General features: G+C 41.7%; 1 protein-coding gene across 4 annotated transcripts in view; it reads left to right on the forward strand.

The window, feature by feature from the left end:
- il1rapl1a (interleukin 1 receptor accessory protein-like 1a) overlaps positions 1 to 23,265 on the forward strand; it is a 168,396-nt gene that overhangs the window by 97,130 nt on the left and 48,001 nt on the right. For all 4 annotated transcript variants that reach the window (XM_079666994.1, XM_079666997.1, XM_079666995.1 and 1 more), the window contains one exon: positions 11,083 to 11,157. In XM_079666994.1, the coding sequence (XP_079523120.1) occupies positions 11,083 to 11,157 (75 nt within the window). The remainder of the gene's footprint in view (positions 1 to 11,082; positions 11,158 to 23,265) is intronic.

The following is a 23,265-nucleotide window of genomic DNA, read 5'->3' on the forward strand; positions in this document are numbered from 1 at the left end:
GCAACAGAACGGACACCAGGCCACTCGGGCTTCCCTCTGAATCGCCCACAGAGATTGGCACTGATTACAGAGCTAATCCTCTTTCATTGCCTACTGTAGGACTAGCTGCAGGGTTTTTTTCATGGTCAGTATCTCCCCTATCTGTTAATGCTGTTTTTATATTTCTGTTGAGTGCCACATGTCTCCCTTTGTCGATATTCCCCTCTGCCTATCTGTGTAAGCTCCACACAGGTGTGTGTATATTGTACATTTTCTCATTCATTTACCAGAAATAGCTTCTTTATCACCACTCCACTGCTGGGTTCTGTTATCTGAGGCTGACAGGAAGGTGTGTGTACTATATGAGTGTGTGTTGTGCACGCCTGGTGTGTCTAAGCAGGAATTAGGCGCTGGACTAGTGCGCACCAAATGTGTGTGTGTATACACCATGTAGCCAGGGTGTATGCCGATGTTACACCAACGATAAGCACTGATCTGCATTATTGAATGTGTACACAATGTCTGTGAGCTGAGCCCTAATGGAAGAACAGTGTAGCGTACACTCTGCCCATTGGGAAACATTACAGTTCACAGTGATATTATCCAAGATGAACTGCACAGACTTACATGCTGCCATGGAGAGGCAGGGGCATAAGCTGGGATGAGTGTGCAGGAAGAGCAGCTAATAAAAGAAGTGGAGAGGTTTACTGAAAGGAGTGATGAGCAACTCTAGGACGGCGACAAAAGGATGACGGTGTGGGAGAAAGGGCTTCTTAGTATGACGGAGTGAAAGAAAATATCACTCTGCTCGAGTGAAAGGACTTAAGAACAGAGCGGTATCAGAGAAAGAGCTGTTGAGCGCAGGCAGGACACGAAGCAGACTGTGCTAAGCTGCACCCACACAGATTGTTGATATGTCGATACTTCATCAGCAGTATGGTTAATGATGGGGCGGACTCTGACTGTTAACACTCTTCAACTTCTCCTTTCGCTCCTCTCTACCTCCTCCACCCCTCTCTGTCCTCTTTCATTACACCCCTTTGCATGCAATCCCTCTTTATCTTTCTGTCTTTCCACTTCGCAGCCATCCCAGGTCCCAGAAGCACTAACATCCAGCGCTTGCTCATAAAACAAACTCAGACATACACGCACAACTTGTGGTTTGCTTTTCAGTTTATTCATACTCATTTGGACTTTGAATTACATCACAGATGCATCCATCCTCACGTGCTCCCTTGTTATGTATCCTCACAGCCAAATTACCCTTTGGAAATCAGACCGTGTTCTCTATCCTTAACACTTCTTTTTCTTTTGCTGACCTTCACCATTGTTGTCACCTGTCTTCTCTTCTTGTAAATTCATGGGACGATGGATGAGAGCAGACACTCAACCACACACTCTCAAAGGTTTATAACATACAGTACATTCTGTCTTGCTGAGTTCATACAATGACAAAGTTAATTTGTCGAAGGAGTAGTACATTCAAAGATTTATATATCAATATAAACTAGAAGCAAAAGTTGAACTTTGCCTTTTGAATCCACGTCTGTTTCTGGTGCAATCTTGTTTCACTTTGATGATTTTATTAATACCAGCACAATAGACTAATTTAAATGTGCATTAATAACACAATACTAGTTGTATACGGTACATGCAAATAAAGAATTAAATGGGAACTTATTATGCTTATTTTTATGTTCATATCTGTGTTTAGTGTCTCTACGGTGACATGTCTCCATGCTTTAATGTTCATAAAGCTCATACTGTCTGTGCTGAAGAACCTCTTTTCACCCTCTGTCTGAAACCAGAGCCCAGTCCGCTCTGATTGGTTAGCTGGCCGGCTCTGTTGTGATTGGTCAACCGCTTAGAGATGTGTTGGAACAAGCCAATAGAAGTGCAAGTGTTTCATAGTGATATCATCACCATTTATATGCAGAAAATCCTATACAACACATTATAGGAAAGGGAAAACCTCAACAAATTATAATTGGGCCTCTTCAAATGAATCACTCCCCAGCCAGTTGTCAAGGTAGAGGAAAATAGGACCCACATGCAGTAACAGAACTAAAAAGGTCAGGTAACAGAAGGCGAGCTTTATTAACCACAGCCGATGACAAAAGAAAACAAGGAACAACTTAACATGACCAAAACCAGGGGAGTACGAGGAAGCAAACCAGGACAAAAACATTCAGTAACAAACATGTAGCGTGACATCGAAGGCGGACGGGTAGCATGGACTAGTATAGACGAGAAGAGACGACGAACAGACATGGAGCACAGGGGAAGACAAGACTAAATACACAGAAGGGTAATCACAGGACAAGACACAGCTGGGCAGGGGAGGCAGAAACACAGGGGCAACAGGTGAACACAATCAGACACACCAGGGAAACTAAAGACAGGAAGGCAAACACAGGAAGTAGGATCAGACAAGACAAATGGAGGAAAACATTTCAAAATAAAAAGGTGGAAAATGAAAACAGAAATCCAAAACCAGGACACCAGTAGTGTCATTCAAATGGGCATCAACAAATAACTTGTTCAAAGCAGGATATCAGTATGCATTGATCTAAAAGTGAATAAGGTTGATTCTGTGATCCACAGCTGCTTTATACCAGATAAAACCGTCCTTCTTCAGTTCATTAGATCTGCAGCCATGTGAAAGCAGCAGGACAGATGCATTGATAAACCTGCAGCCTCAGATTTGATAACGCCGCCCCAGAGTGCAGTGCGGTTTGCCGTCCACTGTGTTTCCCTTCATTAAATCACGTGCAAATGACACACATATCAGAAGGGTCTGTTATAACTAGGCATTCTGCTGTTGTATGCCTAAGACATTAGATTACATGAGCTCATTAATCCTGTGCATGACAGCCTCCTGTCCAATTAAAAAAGAGAAAAATCTGCAGTTTTTATTCTTTAAATGCACAACAAAGCAGATGCAGCTGAATCACATTTTAAGATATAACGAGCCATTTACAAAGTGCAGGATTAGCATTGGATTGATGCAAAGTTATAGACCGTAACTGTTATTTGTAGATGTGTTGAATGCAGTTTAAATTGAGCTGTGAGCTTGAACAAAACAGTTTGGTTTATTTTTTCTATTTGGTTTATTTATTGTGACTATTAAAATGTATTTGCAATTCTCTGTCCCTTAATCTTACTCACCCTATTGTCCGTTTTTTATTTACACAGATAAGCAAATGGTCCTATTTCTGTCTGTTTTCATATTGCTTTATACCATTACAACCATAGCTGAGAGTAAACTTATTTATCCCCACACTTTCCAATAGATTCACCTTCAGCCAGCCCTTTGCCCTTTGCCCTGCTGCTCATACGTTACCCGAGATAGGCGTTTTCGGAGTGTAGCTGCCCATGAGAAACCTAAGGCTTTGCACTTTGAGTGATTAAGACGGGCCCCTTATGTATCCCAGATCCCTTCAGACTGTAAGAAGAAATTAAATGATGTGTTTGTGTGACAAAGGCTTCATTTGTTATATTGCTTTTTCCGACACTTGGCTCACTTTATCAGTGTAATTACTTTCCTTTCATTTCATTAGATCTGGAGACAAAGTCATTGTTGTCATTTCCACACTGAAGCAAAACCTGCTTAATATCACTCATCTGCGTCTCACTATTTGACTCGATTAATTACATTTCCGTGGGTTCGGGGACATGTTCTCATGTTTCTGCTCTACTCTGATGCACAGTGGAGACCATAAAACCTGGAGGACACCCCTGTCTCTCTTCTCTATCCCCACCCCCCCCCCCCCCCCCCCCGCCTCAGCATCCCTGCTTTCTGCTCACTATTCTGTAAACAATAAAATCCTCATTCATTATAACGATATTCACATTCCCTGACTGCTTAATTGTGCCTCTTACTGTGAGTACAATGCGAGTTATTCTATCAACCTGCGTAAAAAATGTCATCCTTGTTGAGAATGTGGGAAATAAATTAAGACGGTCTTAATGAGGTTGCTTTTTAAGTAGAGAAGGGTAGTTATTCTGGGTGGAGGCCTATATTTCCTGAGTGTCTGCAGCCACTTGAAGTCTGACTCACGCTGACTGTTTGGCTAATTGATGTTGATTTAAAGATAATTTGTTTTTGAGGAGCGGAAGCATGCAGACAGTTCTCCTGCAGGATGAGACAAGTGTACGATTATGGGATGGAGCAACAGCATATATAACGGGCCAAACATTCACATTCACACTGGCATAAAGAATCACTGTCACCGTGACATGCTTTTGCCACAACATGGATTTTACGATATGGTTTTGAACTTGATAAACAATATTTTAGGTTTTAAATGTAATGTAATTCCCAGTTTGGCGAGTGTATATTTGTGCTATGTCTCTTATGATTTGGCACCTTTTATTTCAGAGGTGAAAAGCTTTCAAATAATAATAAATAACAGTAGTCGTTAAAATAAATTCTTATTGCTCTGACCAGGGTTGCTAAGAAATACATTTCACTAATAGTTTGGCTGATACTGGAAACTCTGATAATGAATAACATTACATTTACTAATTACCTGAAACTACCCCTCCTAAAAACTGTAGATATATACCCAATAACAGTTTTAAATATTGTTTTCTTTCCTACAATGTGTTCTTTTAAATTGCCAATAGAATTTAACAAGGTAGAGAACTATTTTGAGCCCTGGATATCTTCTAATTGTATAACATTGTGATATAAAACAAGTTATATTCATAATAATAAGAGGGCTGAAACATGGTGAACCCCCAGCCATCATTAACACATTTTCGCCTAACTCTGTATCGCTCTCCCGCTTCGTCTTCCCTCTCTCTAACGGATTCCCGGTCCTTTAGTGAAATTCATCTTTAATTGCTCTCCATGTAGTACTTAGTAGGTAATGAATTGTTAAATGTACTTCCCATTGATTGGTTAACATGCTCAGCAAATGAGCAAGAAACTGATAGGACACACTTGCTTTTAACGTCCTCTTACTTATTTTACATAGATATGGATTATTGAGGTCTCACAGCTGGAATCTCACTTTGAACAGCTTTATCACTGCCGTGTTTCATCATCAGATGGTCTCCTAGAGAGCAGCTTAGGCAGAAAAGCTCCACTGGCTGCTTGGCCAAAAGGGAGCCATTGTTCTCCCTGATTATAGCCATTAAATGTTCCTGGGACTATGAACCAGGAAATTGTCTAGTTATATTCCTTGAAAAGAACGTGCACTCGTGTTGCTTTTGATGAAGTATTTTAGCTGTGCCAGAGGCAGGAGTCTTAGAGAGCACAGCATTGGTGGACAGTGAAGGAGCGGGATGTGGTGTCCTGTGAATATACTGTAACTCCTTTTATTAGCTTCCTCTGGATGACACCACGCAGCTTTCTACTCGGCTTCTCTCGTGTGGGAAATGGTCGGGCCTGGAATTGAATTCCGTATACTCTGAGGTGACTTTATAAGGGAATCATACAGGATGGTTATTGCACCATCAGGAATGTAATGAAACTGGCTCAAAGGTGACAAGTGTACAGAGGAAGGTCACTGTTAATATATGGTGATCTCCCGCAGTACAATATAGGATTCTGCCAGCCGTAGAGGAGAACCAAACCTTCTCTACTCAAGCTTAGCAGTCTTGGGAGACTCACAAGGACTTTGTGTTTGTCCAAGTCTCCATCCTCTTATTTGAACCTTTCTTCTCTAGCTTGACTTCCTTTGTTGGTAGAAATACTGAAAACCCTTTGGGAGCCAATTTCCTGAGACCAAAGGACAATGCAGTTCTCTGTTAGCTACTCCAGTGCTGTGTGTGTGTGTGTGTGTGTGTGTGTGTGTGTGTGTGTGTGTGTGTGTGTGTGTGTGTGTGTGTGTGTGTGTGTGTGTGTGTGTGTGTGTGTGTGTGTGTGTGTGTGTGTGTGTGTGTGTGTGTGTGTGTGTGTGTGTGTGTGTGTGTGTGTGTGTGTGTGTGTGTGTGTGTGTGTGTGTGTGTGTGTGTGTGTGTGTGTGTGTGTGTGTGTGTGTGTGTGTGTCAGTTTGTCCATGTCTATTTGCATGCCTGTATAAGTACCTGCTCGCCCATATGTGCTAGCAATTTGTACATTCAATGTGTTCTTATTTTCACCTTTGTCACTCATTTGCCATCAGCATTCTTCTCTGTTGCAAAATTCCCCAACACTCACACTAACAAAAAAACCAGTGATCCAAATATCTCAGCTCCATCCTTAATTCACTCATTTGCTGTTTCCCTACAGCCAGTCACCCAGAATAATCCATCAGGAAAGTCCAGTGAGCTTTTCCGCTACCAAGCAGAAATGGGATTGTGGATGACTTATCACAAAGCTTATATCCACACACAGTCCCACTCTCTGTTAATGTATCCAGGAGTACACCACACACACATTTTCACATACATTTAGAATATAGTCTCTCCTCAATAGCACTTAAAACCTACTCACAGAGAAGCATTTCAGGCTTTGAAAATGCAAACCCAACCATGCTTGCAATTACTTTGCAAATATCGCACTGCATGATACATCTTTGGCACATTTACACTTACGCTGAGGCTCGGTTATTTTCCACTCCATGTGTAACAACTTCATATGTATAGCATACATCCAAAGTTAAAGCAATACTGCTGTAATACTTTGCAGAGATACTTCTGAGATTAGTTCAGCCTGGTTTGCAGAGAATAAAAGCTGCCATGATGATCCTCAGACATCGATGTTTTATAGTGAATCATCGATCCCAGCGTACAAAGTTTGGCCAAGCACACCGGCAAGGTCATTATGGTCCCCTAAAGACACATACTCGCACACATTACATTAATTGACTCAGACCACCATTTCATTCACTCCGTCATACCCAGACACGATCAATGAGGAGGAACTCACTACGGTTTCGCCAACTTTAACCAATTATTTAACAAGCAAAGCTGCAGTTTCAATCATAGACTCAAACTTTATTCATATGGCACAAGTCATACATCAAACGCAACCTAAAAGGATTAAAATAACTGAAGTTATATAAGTGGCCGGCTGCGGCTCAGGGAGGTCGTCAACCGAATCTTAGGGTCGGCGGTTCGATACCTAGCCCCAGAAGAGTTTATAGTGTCTTTTTGTGAACCACAAATTGCTCCCGATGGTGGGTGTGTGTGTGTGTGTGTGTGTGTGTGTGTGTGTGTGTGTGTGTGTGTGTGTGTGTGTGTGTGTGTGTGTGTGTGTGTGTGTGTGTGTGTGTGTGTGTGTGTGTGTGTGTGTGTGTGTGTGTGTGTGTGTGTGTGTGTGTGTGTGTGTGTGTGTGTGTGTGTGTGTGTGTGTGTGTGTGTGTGTGTGTGTGTGTCCTTTATCATACTGTCTTTTAGAAATAATAATAATAATAATAATCCTGTCATTGCACACCAAATATATTACGTTGAATCGCCTGATGTCTGTGAACATCAAATGTTTAGTGTTCATGATTATCAGGGAATATGGTTGGTAAATATGATATTAATTTTTTTGTTAAGAAAGAACAGCTATACAATTGGACTCGATTTACCACTATACAAAAGTACACTTTAATGAAATGCAATCAGCATGTTGTATGAACAAAATAAATAGAAATTAAATCTTGCTCTAACCCTGAAAATATATATATTCAATATATTTAATCGGAGAAGGTCCTTAAGAAGAAAGGAGACATGAAACATTGGTACTTTTTCTCATGACGCTTTGACAACCTTTGATTTAACTGCTCACCAGATGTATTTGCATTTGTTTAATTACCTGTTTATTTCTACATTAGCTTAATTTCTTTCTTTCTTTTTTTTGTTTTGCTAATGGCAATCGGAGACTCTTTCCTTTGTTTCCTGTGGTGCTCTAAATGTTCCGTATTTTAAACGGTGCCCCCCCCCTGAACCGTGATAATTGATGTATTTCCCATAAAGAAGAGGTAATTAAGATAATGAGATTTTCGGAAGCAAGTGTAGCATGCCAACATGCGGGGGAGCATGTTTCTTTTCTATCAATTTCCCTGTTTCATTTTCTTTGTTTCAACAGCTCTACTTTTCTTCCACTGATTTCCTCCTCCTATCTGTGTTCTCTTACCACATCTGCTTCCCCTCACGCCTCCCATACACAGCTTTTCCTCATTTGTTTGCCCAGTGCATAATTGGCTATAGGATCACCCATTGTGTAATTATGTATAGCAGTTTGATATGTAATTAAAATTGTATCAGTATCCAGTGTAATTTGTGCTGTGTGATTACCTATTAACAGTGCAAACAGTTGTGCCTAAAAGCCCATGACCGCCCCTCTCATGGATATCACTGTGCGTCTCCGTGAGTTTTACATACCAGCAGGTTCTGCGTACAGTCGTAAACTCTTTGGTCCACTTCTCCTCATGTGAACGCTTACTTCTGACAGTTTGGAGCAAAAATAAATATGTTATCTCGCAGCCTGTAACCAGGCACTTTACACGACCGCAAACTTTCCTTCAGACACGACCACACACTTCCCCGAACAACATTGCATGGCACTTTCCTCCCAAATACAGACACCAAAACAGAGCAGGGCTTTCAACCCGCTTGTTAGAGTATTCTTATAATGAGGCTTAAGAAGGGGGCTTGTGAGGACGCTCTGAGGAAACATCTTAATGAAAGCACCAGGCTACAAACTGGCCTGAATATGCCGCCTTTGCAAACTCACCACCACATAATTAGACGTGCCTGAGAGCTCTGCTGTTGGGAGAAGCTTCTGTTTTATTCAATAAGGGTTGTTAGTGTTTTTCATTGCTGGAGTAGGAAGTGCAGAATAAGTGTTTGCATCCTTAGTGCCTGCCAGTCCCCGTACCTTATGAAACCTGTTCACTTTTTTTAAACATTGTATAATAATTAGAAATGAGTTAGTTTTTGCACAGAAAAATAAATGTTAAGGTCTGCAATTATATCAAACATGTCATGCTTGCCAAGCAGAGAAATTCAGGTTATAATGAGCTTAACATGCCCCAATTTTTCCTTATGATGTAACGCCACAGCAACAAAAAATAAGTATTGCAGGTTTAAATGTATCAGTGGATATACCAAACTCAGTGTTAAAAAGAGCAGATAACGAATATGTGCATTAATTTATTTTCCCTATTTACGTAAAGGTGAGCCGACAAAGCGCTGTTATTATACCTTTTGATTGTACTTATTATAATCATTTGGAAGTTTATAAATGCAGGCCAGTCTGTCTGCTTTCATTACTTGCTGCTGTTCTGATCATTTCTATAAATAAAGGGTTTGTATTTACGTTCCACATTAAATGGTCAGAGGTCAACATAACATGAATAAGAGTCAACGAGTTCTCCATAAACGAACAGCGTTATTCTTTACATAAGTGGACTACCCAGATTCAACAACACAGCACAGTGACTGAGTGTTAGAAACGGCACAGTTTGAATAAAATGAATGCCTTTCACCCAAGTACAAAAGGTTTCACTTTTAGATTAGAGGCACCAATCCAAGTGTTCACTGGCCCAGCAGCTGCTGTTACTGCTCACGGTTTAGTGCTGGACTACTGCAGGAGACTCAATTAATATTTCTCTTTTGAATTGTGTTCTCTTTGTGAAATCTTGCCACAGAAGCTAGCATTAAGAATGATGCTAGCACGTGACTGACTTTCAGTCTCGACATAAGTGCATGCACTCACATAAAATGACAAAGTGCGGCTCTTAAAACATGGGCACATTCACGAAATAAATATGTAAAGGCAAAAAGTTATACGGTGTGGTTTGGTCTTGACTTTCAACACCACTTTAAATCAATGCATGCTGTATTCAAAACAGAGTTGTCACACAGAAAGGAACATGTGTTTTTAAATAAAGAGGCCATATTATGTTGTTTTGGGTTTGCTCTTTCCTGTAGTGTGTTTTATAGGTTTTTGTGCATTTTGATGGTCTGCAAAGGCTAATCTAAAAGTTCCCTCCAGAGTTTCTCTCCCCCCCCCCCTCCTGAAACGCCTCCAATGGACTTCATAGTGACATCACATTTTTAAATGGTTCACCAATCACAACAGAGCCGACCAATCAGAGCAAACTGGGCTCTGGTTTCAGACAGAGGGTGAAAAGAGGTGCAGCAGCACAGGCAGTATGAGAAGAATAAACACCTCTTTGAACATTAAAGCATGTCACAGTAGAGGCACAAATACAATTATGAACTTGAAAAGAAGCATAATATGTCCTCTAAAACCCTTTTAAACATAAAACACTACTGTAACCATAGCTATAGCTTTAAACTCTCTTTTTATTGTAATTGCCAAAATATGAAAGACCTCATAGAACATTGATCCAAGACTTCCAGCTGCTCAGTAGCCAGCGGTATCAAACTTTGAGAATGTGAGACTGTGCAAGTATTCCTCAATACATTGCTGGGGAAAAAGAACATAGAAATTAAAAATGCAAAGGATGTTTGTATTTCTGAGTGGAAGATAAAGTACCTTGTGTCAAAGACGTCTAACATGTAGACACTGCACCTCCTTTCCTCTCTTGTAACTGTTTAATCATGTAAATACAAGTCCCTCTTGCTGTTCTCCTCAACCTTAACCCTAAGAAGTGCAGAACACACAAACGCTTTTAACAACAATAAAGCTGCTGCATGTTCTGCCGTTTCCCCAGAGGAAGGACTTCAGCGGCAGACATCTGACATCCGCCGTATGGATGATTAGCATCCTTAGAGCATCAGCTGCTCTCTCTCACTCAGACTCCATGATGGCTCTTCAAATATCTAACACTCATGCAGATTACATGACGGCTTGTTCCTGGCAAAGCATTGATTAATTTATGATTGGAAGTAGGTCAGATGAAGTGAACCTTAGGTGTATTACGAAACTAGAGAGCATACAGTAGACTGCAAAGAGACCGTTTTTGAATTCTTGAGGAAATATGATAGAAAAAGGACGAGCATTTATTTATTTTGAGCAGAAAGTAGGAGATAGCTTCTGTCTGTGCCCTGCGTTCAAATGCTTAACAATCTCTGTAAAGCAGAAGGGGATGCAAAGAAAAACGAATGTGAACCAAGTGCAATAAATCCTTTCCTTCGTCTTTCAAGACATTCTGCATGTATTGTTCAATTGTTTTGTATCGTGCTATATTTAAATTCTTTTTTCCTCCTTTTCAGCTCCTTTGACCGACAAGCCGCCAAAGATCCTGTTTCCCTCGGAAAACAGGATTACCAACATGGAGCTGCAGCTAGGTAAGAGCATCATGGGATTTCCTTCAGCTGCATTCAGTGCTATCTGTGTCATTTCCAAATGACAGGAAATGGATGAGTTTACAAATCCTCTCCAACACGCCTCCGGGCGCCCAACACAGATTGATGATGGCACTTTTATTTGCTAGAGAAACGGCAAAAGAAAAAACAATTGTAAAAGTGTTTTCCATAATATGCAAATGACTGCTGCTAATGTCCCTTCGGCTGTTTTGTCAACAATGGAGGGCCCATATGGTGCCAGGGCTCCAAACGCCGGCTCGCCACATGGAAAGGCGGCTGCTTTCCGACGCCGTTGTTTGTCTTCTTTGACGTGAGGTCACGATGGGCCTACATGTGTGCATGGGCTTGCGTGACTGAGTGTGAGTGTGTGTGTGTGTGTGTGTGTGTGTGTGTGTGTGTGTGTGTGTGTGTGTGTGTGTGTGTGTGTGTGTGTGTGTGTGTGTGTGTGTGTGTGTGTGTGTGTGTGTGTGTGTGTGTGTGTGTGTGTGTGTGTGTGTGTGTGTGTGTGTGTGTGTGTGTGTGTGTGTGTGTGTGTGTGTGTGTGTGTGTGTGTGTGTGTGTGTGTGTGTGTGTGTGTGTGTGTGTGTGTGTGTGTGTGTGTGTGTGTGTGTGTGTGTGTGGGTGGGTGGGTGTCTGTGACAGCATGTTGCATGATTTCTGGGCACAGCCCGATGTCCACATGGTGCTCGCCGCTCTATGAATGGCTCATGTGTATGTCACGGTGAAGCTGATCGGACAAGACTGAGAGTTCTCGAAAGCAGGAGAAGGATTGGATGAGTGTGTGACAGAAAGAGAGAGAGAGAGAGAGAGAGAGAGAGAGAGGGGAGACAGAGAGGGGAGACAGAGACAAAGAAGGTGTAATGATTTACCGAGAGGTTACCTTTTGTCTTGTATCTGATGCTGTTGGAATCCAGGTAGTTCATTTACAATGCCTCCACGGTTGGCTGATCAAGAGTGAAAAATTGCTGCTGTTGATAAACTGACAAGCACGCACCCACATGTCAGGATACTCACAACCGTGCATGAACAGGTTGCACAATGAAGCCAACAGCTATCCGTTTAAATTGTATTGACATCAGTGGGATTTTAAGGATAGCATTGTCTCATTGTTTGAAACTTTTCTGCATTAATCGAAAGACTTTAATCTGAACTTTCTAAATGCTGTGTGAGGTATGTTTCTAAAAGGATTGTGCACCTAATCCTATGTAGTGATTTAGTTCTGCACTTTCATAACATCTAACACTTGAACGAGACAGTTTCAAAAGAAGAATGGTCTAAATTAGTGCAACAGAGGTTGAGATCATTTTTATTTTAGTCCCATTCAAGCTATAAACTAGAAAAACGTAATTAATAATCCTCAGTCCGATTTCACCCACCACCCCTTTCTACTTCTTTAAGGTCATGCTACTATTTATGTGCCCCCTCCCTTCCTATGATATATGACTTTTATATCGTTACTCATTTCATTTTAATTATAATTTTGTCATTTATTACTTTCTTTTTGTCCAATCCCCCGGACGGACGCACGCACACACACACAATTTTTTTTTTTTTTTGTCTCCATGTATATTTTGGTATTTGTCTTGTATACTTGTAAATGCTCCTTATTAAAATAAAAAATAGAACATGGCTTAGCGCTACTATGGCCATAGGATAATCATAAGCAATAGGAAAGAGTACATGTGGTATTGTGCAGTTAGCCTCCACACTCCCTGAAGAGTGTCTAAAGCACAGAGACACCAAGGTAAATATTTTACAGCCGGGCTCCATTTTGTGTGCAGAAAAGTTGTCTCTTCCACAGACGTGAGTTTCTATTTTGCTTTATTTATTTATTTATTCTCCTCTTCCTTAATATTTGTTGAGTCATGCCCTAAGCAGCTTTATGGAGCATCGTGGCAGATTTATGGCAGCCAGAGCGTGCACAGAGAGAAGCTGGTCCCTTATGGCAAGAGGGAGATAGAGAGAAAGAGAATGAGAGAGGGGGAGAGAGATATGGGATCCAGTGGAGGCTTGTGGATGGGCAGTAAAATCAGAGCCGTAAGCAGAGAGATAAATCTGCAACACTGCCGGGAAACACGGCCCCACTTTATCTCCTCTGCTGCTGCAACCAGTGCACACCTCAGAGCCTCCATCACAGCTTTACACAGCGAACGCTCACGCAGACATGAATAAAACACATATGTTACATAAACTCTCACAGAGGACAACGGGAAATCAAACAGTGTGATGCAGAGAGGAGCAAAGAGAGGCACAATAGTGGTCATAAATAGAGGATTGGGAATGTTGAGTGAAAGGGGAGATGGGGAAGTGTAGAGTGGGAGTTTGTTTGTCTCCAGAGAGGAGGGTCTTGTCAGAGTCCCCTGCTTTCCGGAGATTTCCTTGCTGCACTGACACTGTGTCACTTTCAGCTGGAAGACCAAAATCCCACAGCTACAGATTCTGTCACTCAGGACTACACACACACTGAACCACAGCACCAACAAACTGTGTGTGTGTGTGTGTGTGTGTGTGTGTGTGTGTGTGTGTGTGTGTGTGTGTGTGTGTGTGTGTGTGTGTGTGTGTGTGTGTGTGTGTGTGTGTGTGTGTGTGTGTGTGTGTGTGTGTGTGTGTGTGTGTGTGTGTGTGTGTGTGTGTGTGTGTGTGTGTGTGTGTGTGTGTGTGTGTGTGTGTGTGTGTGTGTGTGTGTGCTTTCTATCATCCCACAGATCTACAAGGCTTCAGGGCCTCAGGAGTCCTCAGGGATGTGTTCCTGTGCGAACACTGAAAGCCGGCCTGTTTTCAATCACAAATATTACTTTCGGACAACTTGACATTTTCAGTTTTCAAAGGAGACAAAATGAAGGTTGTGTAGGATGGTTTGTTTTCTTCGCAGTAGCCATCCACTTTATTGCCAGATTTAGTGCTGTCCCCCAGTGGTGACTTGGTGCAGTCCACCTCCCCAGAATAGCATTGTGGTACATTTTCTGGACTTTAGTTTGAGCTTGGGTTTGTGAGACAGAACAACACACACTTACAGTATGTGACGTATTACACAAAGCTCTAAATGTAATACACACGTGCTCACTCTCAGACTCACTGACTGAGCGTTTATTCCCTCGGGTTGATTTGTCATGGATTTGCCGTCCCTTGAGGAAGGGATGCAGGGATTCAACTCACGCTTACGCAGCACTCCACTTATAGCATCTCTCTTTATCACTAGCTCGACAAACACACACACACACACACACACACACACACACACACACACACACACACACACACACACACTGATATTCGCACATGCCCCCTGCACCACTCAGCAGCCAGCTCACACACACTTGCAGCACGATCCTCAGTTACTGTGGGATAATTGTAACTGATAGAGGATTTCACCGTCCCCCAAAGCCAGCAGATGGGTGCACTCTACTGGAAAATAATTTGAATCAATTATTTCAGAGAGCAGGACCCAACAACACGGGCCGGGTGGCAGGAGGGACTCTTATATCTATTTTAGTTCAACTTGCAATATGTAGAGGCACACACACACACACACACACACACACACACACACACACACACACACACACACACACACACACACACACACACACACACACACAGAGCCATGGAGACGTAGTCATCTGTAATAGACCTAAAGTTGCTGACTGTTAGGGAATAATTCTTCTAGACTCCTAGATATCTAACCTTTTTGCCATTTGACGTGTATGACCAACCCTGATGTCTGTTATCTCCCTTATGGAAATGGGCTGATTCAGCCGTTTTTGTTCCCATTTCTATGACCGGGCAACTCTCGGTCACAAATGGTTTATTGTTGTGGGTACACTGGGACACTTCCTTCTCGGTGTTTGTGGACTCCGAGGTGTGAAATCTTCGAGGCCATAGGTGCAAGTAACTCAGTGTTCCCAGCTGTTTAGGCTATCTTCTCAAAATATGTTGATTACTCTCTGTGAAACCATTTAAAAGATCTAGCAAGAGAGAGGCGCTCCAGAATTGACGTGGCAACTCTCCCGTGCAGTCGGATGTTGACTGCTGTGACTTGTGATGTGAATCCTCCGGCCGAAGCTCCTAAATAAACCATAAGTGTTTGACATCAGAGCTCCTGCTCATCCCGTGTCTCCTTCCTGAGTCGGTGACTCCCACTGCATTGCTACACAGAAGTTTCCCCCACACTGACATTGCTGAATTTCCTGGTGTTTCGCAATATGTTTTTGACAAGCTCAAAGGAGTAGAGTGTAGCTATGACTCTGATCCGGCTCTTTTACCCAAAATTACCTCTCAATTTTGTAAAGAACTATAACACTGTCCGAGAAACCAAACGGTGACTTGTTCTTTTCTTTTTTTCTCCATTTCAATGGAATTGCTCCAAACAGAGGATTCGCTTGTGTAAGCGAAGCTAATCCATGCAGGGCTCATGTAAAGTTCTACTTTGGTAAACTTTTGCAGGCGGTCATGATATTTTGGGCAGAATGAGATCCAGAGTCTGAAATTCGAAGAAAACAAATCATACTAGATGTGTCACACCATCCAGTTTACTAATACTAATGTACTAATACTAGGATGGGTTTAATTCAGACACTACATTTTACTGTGTGCCATGCTGTGTGTGCGACAATTAAATACGAATTCATTCAAATCCTCTATTTCCATTTTTATACAATTCTATTACAGTATGTCGTTTATAAACTGCTCCACAAAAGAAGCTGAATGTTTTTTATTCAGTCATCAGTTCTCAATAGAAACTGTCTTGGCCGGCCAGTATTGGCGGTGACCTGCATGTTAGCTGTTAGCTTGCTAGCCACGTGATGTTCCAACATAACCTTTTTCATAGGGAATCATTTTTGTTATGCCACTTTCTGGTTTGACCAAAGGCAATTACATTTCAATCCTGCTGCTCTTTATTTTATTTCAGACTTTCACTTTAAAGGGGGCTATTTTCCTGTTTTTGTTACAGGTTGCTATGACGACTGTACTCCTGTGAAACACATTTTTCATCAAAGTTGGTTTACTTCCACACCGTATGCCTTTTTTGGTACCTGCTGTTTGAATTTAATAATATATCCCCTACACTTTTGGGGGGATTATGCTTATTTGACACTAATATAGTGAATCAGTGACGGGTACCAGGGGTATCAACAGGACGTGTTTATATATATTTTTACAATACTCCTTCTATAAAAGCCACTGTAGCTTTGACTTTTGTCATTTCCACTGAATGAGGGTGAAGCAGACTATAACCCTTCAACATGAAGCGCCTCTCTGTTCTTCATGTTCTCTCTCTCTCTCTCTCTCTCTCTCTCTCTCTCTGTTTTCTATCTGTTCTCTCATCCTTTTATCCCTCACATCCCCTCTCTTTCACTGCCTCACATGTTGACCTCTGCCTGTTTGAAGATTTGAGGATTTACCTTTGAGGATGTACTGATCTCCCAACGTCTCTTCTCTTCCCTTAAAGAAGTATACAATAGTGAAGAACACCTGTTTCACCACACATGTGCTGCTTCCCTTGGAGAGGGGTGAAATTGAATTTGACATTGCTCTGGAGAGTTGCTAAAGGTCAACGCAGAGTCACTTCACTAAATTACTCTGCCTCTGCCTTGCTCCCTGACACACTCACGCACACACAACCACACACAGACAGAAACAAACTCTTTCACTTGAACGCTTTATCTTTTCCAGTTCCTCTCACTCATGTTTTGTTTTTCACCCCGGATGTGCATGAAAGCATCTGTATAAGTATGGGAAATAAGAGCTATTGGTTTTTTTTTATGCGTGACTGTGGTGATGCTGTCAAAATAGGCCACATTTCTATATAATTCATCTAAAAAAACTAGTTTGTATTACAATATTTATTATATGTCGATGACACCCTGTCCTAATTGACCAACGCAAGCAACACGATGCCGTATGAGCAGAATTGATGTCAGACTGTCAGATTGCAGTGTCCGTAAAGAAAGGAAGATGTAGATTATAATTTTGTTGGAGATATTAAAGGTGCGGTAGGTAAGTTTCAGAAACCGGCTCGAGTGCACTAAAATTTGAAAGTACAAAGCCAAAAAGAATCCGCCCCTTCCTTCAGACTTCCTCACAGAGCACCTCCTCCGCGAGAGCAGGCTGCAGTAACGTTACATATCAGGCAAAGCTAAACACATCTAGGTTAGCAATACTACACAGCCAAAGCAACTCCGATATTGACTCTGGTTTGACTTCTCCTAGTTTCCACTTTCTTTTTGTTCTTAATTTGCTCCGTTACATTTTTTCTTACATTTTTTCTTTTGCGACCAGTAGACGATGTTGAACCTAATTCTGCCATGGTGAAAGTGGCCGCCTGTTGCTGGCGAGAAGTACTGCTGCAATGCACGCCCAATGACGGCACGCCCAATGAGGACACGAGATACATTTGTGTGACTGCACGAGATGGAAGGCTGACAGACAGGGCGGCAAGGCTAAACGGATTGGTTGTAGTTTTTACAGTATTACGGCTTCCACAGATGACATTTTTTAATGTATTTTTGGTCAAAGCACTTCAGATATTCATTGCTATCGGGATGTTAAGAGCATTACATGGAATATAACAAAAAGTGTATCTCGAGCCGGCTTCTGACACTCACCTACCCCACCTTTAATTAACATGTAATGTAATATTTGTGATAAAAAGGATGGATATTTTACAGATAATCTATGGGAAAGACAAGTGTGGCACCCTTCATGCTTTGAACCAGTCACATCCCTATTTTAATGAGATAAAACATCAGTGGAAGATTTTTAATTAACCCTGTATCTATATCTTAAAGCGATGTACAGAAGCGCCACATGGCACTTTCCCAATTGGCTGGGAATGTGTGGATATGGTAATGTCCTTCCTGTGATAAATGACATATCTACATTCTTACATAGAGGAAAGAAATACAGCCTTTAAAGGTCACAGGGAATATATGGAAGCGGGAACAAATGTGTGTCGTCATTGAATATGGTTTCAGCCCCAGTGTGACCCAGAGTTAAGTAAGCCGTGGTGACCGGTATGGTAACTAGTGTGTCAGCGAAACAAAGCTAAATGTTTAAGTGTGTGAACGGTCGTCATTAATCACTGAGTCTGGGGCTGAGAGCTGGAGCCGGCTGTATGATAAATGAACTAACAGCGCCTCTACGCATCCCTTAAAGGAAAGGGAGAGGGAGGAAGGCAGGAGGATGAGGAAACACAGAAAGGAAGAGGCAGAAACAGCACCACATAGCAGGCGAAAGACACCCTGCTGTGCATCACCTACAGCTCCTTGTTTGTTGCTGCCTTGACATTACTCACCACAGGGCGGTAAGAAGATGCACGAGAGGTATGAACCTATTCTGGATTCATACCAGGCTCCTGGTTATTTCCCCCTCAGGCTCCAGGCTGACGTTGGACTGTCAGCCGCTGTCTTTGAGCAGCTGCGGTTTTAGCGGCATGTCCAGCACCGTTGGTTTTAATAGACCTTATCAGCAGCCGTTAAGCCGATTCAGCATGTTACATCGGAGGCAGTTGCCGAGAAAGAGCTGTCTGACTGGCTGCTCAGCCCCGTGAATCAGTGGTTTCATCCATTTAGAGAGGTTTCTCCCGAGTCTTTTTCTCTCTGCGTGCCTTCCACTTCTTCCGCTGGCAGTATACAACAGCAGTGCAAAAGCAAAAAAGTTTTACAGTGACAGAGTCAAACTTTTCTTCAGACACATTCTCGATTCGGATCCCACTTAGTCTGCAAAGGATTGTCTCAGATTTGACTTGAGATCCATTTCATAAATCCATCTTTCCTGTGTAATAAACCAAGTTATACCCTCAGAGTTTATTTGAAGGATTTATAATTGATCTCAGCAGACTTTTTTTTAATCTGGTTTTATTTTAATCTTTACTTTATTACGTATGCACTCTAAAGTGTGTGTCATGACAATATCACATGACGTTAATAAAGAAAATATCTGCACCTGTATTTCTGGCACTTAAATACATAACATCAAATCAAATCAAACTTTATTTTTAAAGCACTTTTTGTACAAAAAGGAACACAAAGTGCTTCACAAAACCAAAAACATACCCTTTCCAGGTAATAACAAGACTAACACATAGCTTTGTGATTAAAAAGATAATTTAATACCAACACAGGACTGAATAAAACAAGAACAAATGATAAATTCAATTAAAAGCCAATTAAAAAGGTATTACCAACAACTATGAACATAACCTTATTGAAGTCCACTTAATTAACTAACTATTAAAAATACATTAACTGTTGGACTTCACTAATATAAGAACATACAGTATATCCCTTACAAGGGGATTTATTCATCGTACAATGGCGTGTTGGGATATCTGTGTAACTTCCTGTCACGCATATGTGCATGCATGATGACAAGATGTTTGCTGTAGTCTTCGTTGTGGGTTTTAGTGCTGCTTAGAAGAGTTGAGGTGATGTGAGGCGACGCATCAGAGGGTTTTGTCAGCACTTTTATTGTTTGGTGTGTCAGGTCCATAAGGTCGTCTCTCTCTGGCCTGGGATCAACGTTATGCTTACTGTCAGATTCTGTGTGTGTGTGTGTGTGTGTGTGTGTGTGTGTGTGTCAGTACTCATAACACATCCAGTATCTAGGCCATCCCGAGCAGTTGTGTTAAATCACCGGTATGACTTTCTCCACCTTTTGATCCAGGGTATGTGTTTAAAGGGAGATGATTTAGGAATAGCTTTTACCTCGTCTGCCTCTGATGCTCGGGCTCACTGACAGGTAATCAAAGAGAAGGACCACCCCACTCATCCCTGCATCACTCTGTATGTGATACAACAAGGGCAGACAGGGGGAAGAGGCACACATAATGACACCCACTTCTTTTAAGAGGGTCTCTGCTTCAAGAAAGTGTGCGGTCATCATATTCGACCAGTCACTGCCACCTCAGTTTGGTCAAGGTGGCCGTGACAGAGTCAGGGGTTATCATCTCAAAAAGTGACTTGGTGTACAGTAGTGAGAGGAAATGGAGGAAGGTTGAGAGAGGAAAGAAAGATGAGGATTGAGAGAGATGGAGGGGAAAGGGGGGAGGGGGCTGGCACTGGAATGACATGCATGAACAGCAAAGCGAGCAGGGGAAAAGGCGGCTTTGCCATTCACTTTGAAGCTTGCTCCACTTCTGTCTGTCTTACGTAAGAGAAAAATGAAGAAAAACAAGCGCCAACAAAAAAACCAGGCAATACAGAACTTCCAAACTTCATTTCTCTGATGTGAGTAGCTGTATCTGGACGTTGGAGTTACCCAACACGCCATGCAGCGCTTTGGTGTTGAGTGAGGGGTAAAAGAGTTTGCAGGGGGAAATAAGGAGGAGGATCAGTCAGCGGGGTGAAGAGGGACAAGAAAGGAGGGCTGAGAGGAGGCTGTCTAACAGAGAAAGATGAGGAGAGGAATAGAGGAGGAGGGTGGATCAACAGAAAGGAGAGCAGAGGGAACGCGCTGAGCATCTGAACCCCAGAGAGCTACAGTAGCTCTCTATATTTTCTCCGTGTTACATAAGCCCATCTCTCCATCCTCACTGCTGAAAAGTATTTGGAGCCCAGCTGAGGCCCTTCACTTATGTCTGCTCGTCCCCACGGCAGACCCCCAACTGTAGACCGCGGCTTTAGCCCGCAGCGAGGAACACTGTAGCACTTTACCTAACACCTCTATTACCGTTGCCCTGTCCCTGCTGTACTCTACCTTTTTTTATGACAATCAATCTTCATGATGTCACCATCGCCCACGGCAGTGAATGTTGCTATGGAGATCAGTAGATCTGCAGCGAACTGCTGCCTTGGGGAGAGTGTATGCAAGCTTACGCTGGCACATGTGTGTGTGCGTCTTTCTGTGTGTGTCTGTGCACACGGTTCATCTTTAATTGCCATCTGCAATCTGCATCCTGAACACAGTCAGTAATTTGAGAGGCCCAGCGTGGGGTAAATAGCTGAGACTCATTTACAAGTGTGTTAATGGACTTTCTCCATCTTTTTCGTTCTTGTTTCTTTTTCTCTCCCCCGCCCTCTTCCTCTGCCAGTCCTTCTTTTTCCCTTTCTCTCTCTTTCTCTCCCTTCACATAGCATTCTCACATTATACAGTACATCAAAACCTACTGCAGAGCAGGGAAACAAAAGCTGTATAGAAGTGGTTTGTGCATCATTTGCATAATTCTATGAATAAACACACTGTTTTAGGCGGATAATTATCTTCAATTTTGTCATTACCATAAACATTGTTGGTTTGTCTATGATTGGCTGCTGCTCGCTCTGTTTTAATAAGAGTGGAGTTAGCAGGGCCGGTGCCAGCCTGGAGGAGTGCTATAGCCGGCTTCAATTATTTTTAATTTTTTTGACAATGGTTGTTATTCTCACTAATGTTCAAAAAACTCTTCAAGGTGTAAGGGAAATACTGGTACATTAAAATACAAAAAACAGATAATCCTTTTTTAACTGTAATTTGCAGAGAAAGGATGAGAGAAAGCCTCCTTTCCTTGAGCTATTCTCGCCTCCCTATGCAATTTCTCCCTTATTTTCAGCTCTTTCCTCCCCTTTGCTTCTTTCCTTCCTTCCTAAACTACACACTTCAGCCCCTGAAATGTGTTATTAGTCTCAAACAATGGGAGAAAAGGCATTTAAAGTACTGGCTTTACTTTCCTTAATAACTACCCTCCGTGGTAGTAATTGCCCCATTGGAAATAAAAGGCCCTTCTTGGGTTACGAGGCAATAAGTGTGCAGCTGGGATTGTGTGTTTGGATGTGTGGGCGCACACTAACTGTAATGCATTTGAACTCAGAACAAGAAGAGGGGGTTTATCTCTGGTCTCGCTGAGAGTTGTGTTCGAAAGGTGTCTGTGCACGGCCAGTGTGGAGAGGAAAACATTTACAATGAATTCAATTACTTCAGGTTATCTGCTGATAACTAATACTTTATGTTTGTTTTAAGTAATATAAAACCAGGTTTGCGCAATTAACCATTATACTGACATAATGTTACGTTTAATAAAAACACATCTTCCAGATTTTGCCTAAGGTTGATAGGTGATATTGTGTATATGGGAAATATGGTTAGATGGGCGGTTGATATTTAACAGAGGTCTCATACTGGAGTCATACTAAGCACAATAATCATTTATTGGATAAAATGCAGTCCCAGAAATAATCGCAAAATATATATGTTTTTCATTTTACAAATATTTAAATAAAATGATATAATGATAATATGTTTAGCATAATAATGGTTGTACACCCTTTTAAAGAGCAATAACTTATCTTAGGAATAGGGTTCTAGTTACAATGTGAAAAAAGAATCAACATTTTCTAAATAAATAAAACCAAATACCCCAACGAAAACAATAAATAAATGGACTCTAAGGCTTTGGTAAAAAAGTTGAACTTAATTAAATATAACACATGTTTGTATCCAGAGTCTTTCAAGCCATAACAGGCCATATACTGCCAGCCCAGTTTGTTACCTTTTTTAATATAAAGTGCAAAGTAAAGACATATAAGCTAGAAGTCAGATCAAGAAACCTCCTCTCTCACTCGGCTCAAACCTAAATGTGCCTTCACTGGAGCTGAGGATAATAACTCAGAACCGTAGAATGATAGTCATATATATTATCCATTAGGTCGATAACGCAAGCCTAAATGTAACTAGCTAAATGTTAAATGCCTTAAACACCAGGAAATAACTGTCTATAATGAGGATTTGTAACATTTACCCTTTCCAGTATGCAATAAAGTCCAATTGATTCTAATACTCAACATATGTGAGCAGTGTATTTAAATCACCAATTCCTGTGGGCTATGAACGTTAGCCACATGTCACAATAATACATCCCTGCTGTCATTAATAACCACTTAACTGACTTCATGTTGAGCCAACATTGATCTCAATGCGGCATTAAGAGTATGGATTGGTTTTGATCAGAGCCAGCTTCCTCGCGGCCTCCTCTACGTGCTATTATCTCAGCTTCATATATTCCAGGCTACAGACTGTGACAATGGGGGAACGCTGCTTAACTATCTCTGAACTGAACATCCTTTATTGTTATTGGCTATTTTCATATAGATTAACTTAATCTTACAAAACCATTCA

The sequence above is a fragment of the Notothenia rossii genome (assembly GCF_949606895.1).
Source record: "Notothenia rossii genome assembly, chromosome: 2".
Classification (NCBI taxonomy): Eukaryota; Metazoa; Chordata; class Actinopteri; order Perciformes; family Nototheniidae; genus Notothenia; species Notothenia rossii.